The 8,427-nt window shown below is 45.1% G+C and overlaps 1 protein-coding gene across 1 annotated transcript in view; it reads right to left on the bottom strand.

Moving 5' to 3' along the window:
• Positions 1-1,505: 1,505 nt before the first annotated feature.
• The window catches only part of HMGN5 (high mobility group nucleosome binding domain 5), an 8,640-nt gene continuing 1,718 nt past the window's right edge, over positions 1,506-8,427 (bottom strand). The window contains exons 2-6 of the mRNA XM_017814217.1: positions 8,194-8,357; positions 7,326-7,355; positions 6,838-6,888; positions 3,428-3,571; positions 1,506-2,232 (exon numbers count right to left, since the gene is read on the bottom strand). Of these exons, the coding sequence (XP_017669706.1) occupies positions 2,185-2,232; positions 3,428-3,571; positions 6,838-6,888; positions 7,326-7,355; positions 8,194-8,357 (437 nt within the window). The 3' untranslated portion in view covers positions 1,506-2,184. The remainder of the gene's footprint in view (positions 2,233-3,427; positions 3,572-6,837; positions 6,889-7,325; positions 7,356-8,193; positions 8,358-8,427) is intronic.

Raw genomic sequence — 8,427 nt, 5'->3', positions numbered from 1 at the left:
TTATAGAATTAAGAACAACTCCCACCCTGGCACCAGAGGAGGAAGAAATAACCAGAACCAAACACTCAGCTGTATGTTCTGGGTAACAACTTCGGGACTCCAGTGTTTGAGGGACACAGCTCAGCACCAGTGACCTCAGTTAGTGTAGGATGGGCTGGTTGTACCGTGGCAGAGGGATGGGCCTGTGCTAGGAAGGAAATATCGACTATATTCAGTGTCTGCTGCTTAAATAACAATGCTTGAGACACTCAAGGAGGCTGAAGGAGAAGAGAGAAGGTTCAACAGCATCAGGAGCTGGAGAAGGAACTCCCCTTCCTGCAGAACTGGGTTTCTATTTGAAGCCCTTTTAGAGAAACAACAGGCTGGGGGAAATGTATAAGACATTTCATTCCAATGTTTTCTCCCTGGAGTTCAGGCCTGTCGGGATTTCTCATCAACTACAGGCTAAACTCATGGAATCATGGAATGGTTTGGGTGGGAAGGGACCTTAAAGCTCATCCAGTGCCACCCCCTGCCATGGGCAGGGACAGCTTCCACTGTCCCAGGTTGCTCCAAGCCTCATCCAACCTGGCCTTGGACACTTCCAGGGATCCAGGAGCAGCCACAGCTCTCCCAGCCTGTCCTCTGTAGGGGAGGAAATTCAGTGAATCATTTTTAGATGTAAAAGGTTCGGGATGAGATTTGAACTATTGTTGGATCATTTTCAAACTGGAAAATCAGAATTCCCCTGGTTTTACCCACATCTCACCACTCTTCCAACCAAGCAAAGGGAATCCACTTATTTATGTCCAGTTTTAACTGGACGAGAGACCAGAGTACATCCCAAAATGTCTGCTGGATTAAGGGAATACACTGCCAAGGAAAAGGCCCCTCAGAACTCTCTCACCTTTGCTGCTGAGGAAGCTGGAGCCCAGTTACCCCTGAGCAGTTCTACAGAACAAAAGCAGCAGGAATAAGAATTCCCAGCACTTCAGGCCTGGAAAATTAAATCCACATTAAACATCCTCTAGTAGCCCGTGCCCTGGGGGACTGATCCTGAATCCCACATTTAATCCAAGACACTCTGCCCTGAGATGCTGAGCTGGGGTTTGGATATGAGATAAAATATTCAAGCCCCTGGAATTTCCAGGCTGGGCTGCAGAACAATTTAAAGGCAGAGATAAAGTTTCTGCATTGCAGACATTTTTCTTCTTATTAAATACATCGTGTAGTTGGTCACTGATGGGACGAGACTTCCTATAAAAGGAGGGTTGAGCAGGAGAATTGGAAGTGTCCTTGACAAAGCTGCACAGAAAAGCTGTAGCAACAAAACTGAGACTAAACCCCCAGTCCACTGCTCTGGTCCAGCTGTTATTCCCAGAATAAGGAAGTTTGGATTAATGGGAAATCACACAACTGAAGCAGAGAGGGGTTCAAGCCCCAAAGCTCTTCACTCTCTCCCTGTCCCACTGCAGCTCTCCTGGAATTTGGGAGCTTTCCAGCAGCACAAGCAACAAACCACAATCAGCTTTTGAGGAGTCTTTTTTATTAAGATAAATCCAGCAAAATTCCTAACAGTGGGTACATACAACCAACCTGCCCTTTTTGAAAAGAAATGTTTGTATTTCATTTAAAAACAGGATTACACTTTTATTTATTTATTTTTCTTTTTTTTTTTTTTTTTCAAAACTGACAAAATAAAATTACATTTGGGAAACAACAGATTTCCAGCTCTTAAGTTTTTTTTTTTTTCATGAAAATAGCTCACCTTCTTTATAAAAGCAACCCACAGAACCACTGGAATGTTTCACACAGTTATTTGTTTTGAGACCTCCCCACTTTAAGAAACCATACAACACATACAAGGGAAAAATTAAAATCTGAAGTCTGTAAGCATGACTTACACAAAAAGGGACACACTGACAGAAGTCAAAAGCTACCACCACTTATTCTTTCCATGTACCATACAAACTATTACAATCACAAAATTTAAAAACAATGACTTTTTTTTTTTGTTTTGTTTTGTTTTTGTTTTGTTTGTTAGGGATTTAATTCCCAAGTAACCGAGATGAAGATGTTCCATAATTAAATTCATGCTAAAAAAACCTGCATTTATAAAATAGTTGATAAAAATATTCCTCTCTGTTAACAATACAGCATGGAGGTACGGAGACCAAATGATGGAGATATAGGGCAGGGTTAACATTACTCGGACTTGGCTTCCTTATCATCAGATGCTTCAGCAGCTGGTGCCTATAAAAGTGTTTGGGAAGAATAGAAATATTATTGGAAATGCTAATTGGATTCCAATCTAACAAGCATCAAAGAGAGAGAGCAGTTTTGTTAGCAGAAATGTGGACACTGTGTGTGGATAGGCAGGAAGGCACAGAAAGTACGGACACAGCAACAAGGCTGATAGTTGTAAAAATTCAAACAGCCAGAGGTAATTTTGGAATAAGTGCCTACAGAGAGGCAGAAGTTGGGAATGTATTTTAGATTAGGACCAATGATAAGCCAGGGGAACTTCAAGCCCTCATTGTACAAGGAAGTGTCAAGAGTTACACATCAGCCTGTGGTACTGGTCTGTTGTCCAGGCTTTGGGGAATCAGTTCCCTCCTGTTCTCTACAAAAATGTGCTTTTACTATTGAAGGTAACACATCAAACCTGCAAAGCTCCTCTCAAAGACCCTCTGAGGCACATCAGCCACGTATTGCTTTAGCACAGCAGCTCCTGATCTCATTTTAGAAATGAAAGAATAAACAACTGGTTGACTGATGGTGACACTGAACCCGTGAGGAGAGACCAGTGTCAGTCACAGAACACAAGGGCAAAGAGAGCCCTTGGAAAACTCTGTGCTCCTACTGTCAGCAAGGGATCTGCTGGGAAAATCCTACCAGGATGGAGCCTGCAGCTGGTCCCAGCAAGAGGCAGCTCTGAGGTAGGAGCTGCCACAGCAAGGACCTGTGAGAAGAGGCTGCAGATGAAGAGACAGGACCGAGCTGACTCTGCAGATCTCTTGAATTGTTCTGAGGGAAAGGATTGTTTGAAGGAATTGTGTAAAACTGAAAACCAGATTTCTGGCCCAGCACCAGCCCGTGCTGAGCAGCAGAGGGAAGCCAGCAGCCCAGAGAGGGTGTGCAGAGTCAGCTCAGGGCTGGAGAGCTCTCCCTGAGCTCCATTGTTCCCAAACACTCGGCAGTGCCCGAGCCAGCCCTGGAGGGACCCCGGCACAGCACAGCCCACCTGTGGAAGGGCTCCAGCACAGGGCAGGAAGGAGCTGGAAGGACAATGCTGTTCCTCCAGGCTCTCCCAGTGCAGATCCCCAGCTGGGCTGTCCTTCCAGGGTGGCAGTGAGACCCCCCACCCCGTGAGGAGCCGAGGGGAGCTCCTGCAGCTGGATTCCCAGCACACCAGGCTGTATTCCCATGGTTAGTGCAGCTAAAGTACCTCGTTAGTTTTGGTATCTCCGTTTTCAGAGTGGTTTTCTTCTTTAGCATCCTCCTGTTTAGTTTCCTCTTTGCCTTTGGCTCCTTTCTTCCCTTTTGTTGCTGCCTTTTTGTCCTCCTTTTTATCATTTGCTGCTTTTTCTTTCTGTTAAGAAAACAGACCCACGGTATTTTAAATCCTTATTTCCCACCTTGTACATCTGCATGTTTATAAATTCCCAAGCCCTCCACACAACCTCCTTCCACACCCCAAACTTCCCATTGACAAAGATGAGATCAAAGTTTTGAAGGAGTGTTTTCCTTCTATGCTCTCCTGAACATGCTACTGGGAAGTGCAAAATAAAAAAGGAGCCATGGCTGGGGTTAAAAGAATTCCTATTTTAATTAGGCATTCAATTAAATTAGCTAAAAAATGTTGAACTGGCCTTTATTTGTACCCTGCTGCTGAAAGGCAGACACAGAACAAAACCAACATGTACAACTAGTGGAAATACCAGAATCCTTCAGATGTGCTGTTAATGCCTATTTAGAAAACTGTAAAACTGTAACAAAGCTGTAGTCCAAGGACTTTCCCTCTTCCCTGCCAAAAATATTCCTTATTATAATAAACCATATGTGTGACAGAAAAACTGGGGGCTCAACAGCATCACTCTGATAACAACGAGAGCTTTGCATTTATTATTTAAGTGCAGTTTCTTATACGTGGATCAGGCTAAATCAAAACAAACACCAAAACTTGATGCTTCTGTAGTAATAATTTTCCACAGGCAAGGTCAAATCCCGACCCAAATAACTGACTCTCATTAGTTTCACTTCCAAGGATCTGCCTCTTGCTGCCAGTAAGTAACTGAACTAGCTCAGCTCCTGCTTGATTAACCTACTTCCAACAAAGGAACCATGAAACCTGCACAATCTATTCACAGGGAAGTGAAGAAAACCAGAAAATTACTGAAATATATACATATACTCAAAAGATTTGTCTCAGCCACTAGAAGTTACTAAAAGGTTACAAAAAGTTTACTTTATTATTCCAACCCCTCGCTGATTAGTGCACAAAACTAATTCACCTTAAAAATGAGCTGCTGGTTAAGGGCAAACTCATGAAATAAAGGGTGAAGGCACCTGATCCTTCAGTGACACTGATGATTAAAAATTCACCAAAATTAACAGCAAATCCTACAATGGTGCAGAACATTTAAGACAGTGAGTCAGTAGCACTCAAATGGGTGAAGGTCTCTTTCCTCTCTAACTTCCCACATTCCAGTCTTGGGGATTTCAGCCCACCTGGGAAACTCTACTACAATGTGGTGGCAGGAACTCCCTGTACTGGGAATACCCAGGTGTTCTGGTGCTGTTTGGCAGCAAGATTTAGAATTACAGTTCTACTATGGCAGTGGTTACCTTTTCCTTCACCCCATTAAAAAGAGACAACAAAGTATTTACAGAGCTAAAATTAATTCCCTGTAGCCTCCCCCCCGTGCTGGTAAAGCCCCTCCTCAGAAAGCATTTGAGGAGAATCCAGGGAAACTGGGTTCCATGGCTGGAGAGAAAGTGTCTCCCAGGACACAGCATTGTATTCATGTTCCTCAATAATTCTGCTATAGAGGAGAGATGGCAACAACAATTCTGTACTAAGGTCACGTGTTTTAAAAGTGACAAAACTCCTTTCCCAGCTCTGGTTTTCAAAGTTTAACAGGTGAAATCTGTTCTCACACACAAAGCCACTCCAAGAACCTGAAGGTTGACAAGCATTTGGGGGAGATGGGAATTAAAAATGCCTCCACAGTCCCGTTTTTCAGAGGTATTGGTGCAGTATGAGGAGCTGTAGAGAGCCAAAAATGCAGCTCTGGTATTCTGGCTTCAAACAGCACCTTAGGAGCAATAGGAACAATGCTTCCAAGTCAAGCTGGGGGCAATTCCCAAGGCACTGCTCCCAGGAGTTATCCCAAAGGGATACCACACTATACAGTTGTGCAGTGAGGGCCCAAACTAGGCTTTGACAGCCTCTTACTGCCCTAAAGTCCAGCATCCGTGTTCCTACAACTTTTCAAATCAGTTACAGCAGCTTCTGTGTTTAAACCCCAAATATTTCCATGAAGCAAACTTGAAAAAAGAAGCAAACACCAACCATGTGGACAATACACAACTGCCCTGCCCTGCCCTGTGTGTGACCCTGAGCAGGGGCTGTCACAGCCCAGGCCAGCTCTGTGCTGGCAGAGCTATTCCCGGGGCACCAGCCACTAGAGGGGAGTGCAATCCAGAGTGTCCAGTGCTCCATCCACCCGGGAATGTGGAGCTGTGGAGTTCCCCAGGCTCTGGAATGGACCTAGAATTCCAGCTGCACCAGCAGGATGGAATGTGAACATCTTGCTCTGCGCAGCACTGAGGTTACAGAGCTGAGGGATCCCCAAAATGACACGTGGGGTCCTCCCTCTTCTCCATCTCTCGTGGCATCTCCGCTGCTCCACACAACGGGGCTTGGCAACAGTTCCCTCACCTGGCAGTCTGCTGTGCCACAGGGAATTGCAGGGCATTTTAAATGGAAAAGGAAAGAGCTCCTGGTTCCCACTAATCCTCCCCTTCTGCAACCAAAGCATCTCTCACTCCTGTGCTTTGCCCACCTCATCATCCAGAACTACAAGGAAAACGTGTGACGGGAACAGGTTAAAAAGAAATCACTAAAAACAGGTTAAAAACAATCACTAAAGTTTTGTTGCTGGGGTGTTTGTTGTTTGTTTTTTTTTTTGAGCTGCAAAATTCTAAATATTTACAGAAAAATCTAAAAAAAAAAAAAAAAAGCACTGCAAACTGACTGCTGGGAAGGCTGTGACAGGAAAGGGGATGCAAAGAATCCCTCATGGATTGCAGAACTGTCCCCCTTGAAATTCAAACTGTTGCTCCAAAGCAAAAAGGAGCTCTAAATAGGGGGGTTTTTTTAACTATACTGTCAGACATGCCAATATTTTTGACATTTCCAAAAAACATCCAGCTTAAGGAAAGGGGTCTGCAGAGCTTTCAGTGATTAAAAAGTGATAAATTGATAACTAACTGCAGAGAGGGCCTTGGAATGGAAATATAGTAAGGAACTGTAATTAAAAGCATGATTTTCAATGCCTTCTCTAATTGAGTCTCTGATCTCTATTCCAAGCATCATTTTCCCAACAATGCACTATATGAAACTTCAGAATGGCCTTGCAAAGCTTCACCACAAGGGATTTAAAATCTGCTCAGTTTACCACATTCCTTGGCCAGGAATTGGATAAAACTCTATCTTTTAATTCACATAATTCCACCTTAAACCTTTACAGATAATTATGAAAAAAAAACCAAAGTGGTTAGCTGTGGTGGTTTTTTACCCCTATAAATGCCTTGAGAAGGAAAATATAACTCCAAGAGATCTCCAAGACTTACCTTAGGTGCTGCCTTTTTGGGCTTTGGCTCCGGTTTGGGAGGAGCAGGTTTCTGTACAAAACACACACAAGGAAACAGAGTCAGGTGAAAGCCAGAAATAAATATTTATACTTAAAATAAATACTTGTATTTTAATGTTGGTAACTTTTGAAAACTATTTACCCAACAGTTGGCCCTGTAAAAACCTATGGGCAAATTATCAGGCTAAGGAGAGAGCAGGTAATTTATAGAGCCACGAGCATTTGTATGAACAAATCCATCCTCAGATCAATATTCCTTGGCTCTGGATACTCATATGTCCAGACTGACTGTTCACTAACACAGATGTACCTCATGTGAGAAGCCTGTGACGTGTGAATACATGGAAACATGGAGTGGGAATTTTAAATACTGAATACTCAGTTCTGGTGGGAAAACCCCAACAGTTCGTCTTGAACTGCCCCCATCCCACGGGATGTGATATCAAAGGAATAAATAAGGATACTCACAGCGGATAGTCTGGCTGACCTTCTCTTTGGCTGTACAAAGAAAGATGTGTCACTAAAATTCAGAGAGCACATAAAGCACAGCTTTCTCAGAACTGCCACCCAAAATAACATGCTGTCGTGAAGCCTCACAGAAATCCCAGGTTTTATGAAAGTATGGGCATTATGGTGGTGGATTTGATGACTCCCCATCCCTGGGACTGTCCAAGGCCAACTTGGACGGGGCTTGGAGCAACGTGGGATAGTGGAAGGTGTCCCCTGGGGGGTGGAATGAGATGATGTTTAAGGTCCCTTTCAACCCAAACCATCCTGGGATCCCATGATCCCTGTGGGTCCAGCCCAGGATATTCTATGACTCCCTAGAAGTGCAGCTTTGCTCAGCTCAGCTTTTCCTCTGCTGCTGCCACTTCACCCAGCTGAGGTGGGAAGGATAAAGTTTCTGTTCTTCCAGGAGCTGAAAAGGGACATAATCTCATTGGAAAGGGACATGTTCCTATTGGAAAGAGGAAGTGTTCCCATTGGAAGGGGACATGTTCCCACTGGAAAAGGACATGTTCCCATTGGAAGGGGACATGTTCCCAGTGGCCTCTGGCTTCTGCCACGTTCCCATTGGAACTGATTGTCCCTGGCTGCAGCCACATTCCCACTGGAACTGATGATCCCTGACCTCAGCCTTGTGGAGCTGCTGGACCCCCCAGCACCCACCTCAGGCGGGTCACCCATCACCTCAGGTGACAGAGACGGCCCTGAACACCCCAAAACCAGAGGCAAGGCCACTCCCTCGATCTGAACCGCCCCCCCAACCACGAGCTGCGCGGGCTCCCTAATTTTTGTGGAGCCCTTTGAAGTGGCGACCACAATCAGCTCCTACCTCCTCCTTTACCTCGCCTTCAGCTGGAGCCTGCAAGGAAAGCGACACGTGAGAGCAAGCAACATTTAACCCCCACCAGAGCCCTGAGGGGGTGCCACAATAACACCCCCCCTCCCCTCCCCAATACAGCAATGGCGGCCCCCCCTTCCCCGCCGCCTCACGGACTACAACTCCCACAATGCCCCGCGGCCGCCGTCACCGCGCCAGGTTCGAAAAGTTCCCGCCAATTTCCCC

The sequence above is a fragment of the Lepidothrix coronata genome, unplaced genomic scaffold (genome assembly GCF_001604755.1).
Source record: "Lepidothrix coronata isolate B3197 unplaced genomic scaffold, Lepidothrix_coronata-1.0 Scaffold2, whole genome shotgun sequence".
Taxonomy (NCBI): domain Eukaryota; kingdom Metazoa; phylum Chordata; class Aves; order Passeriformes; family Pipridae; genus Lepidothrix; species Lepidothrix coronata.
Note: the sequence above shows the minus strand (reverse complement) of the source record. Positions and strands in the feature narration are given on the sequence as shown.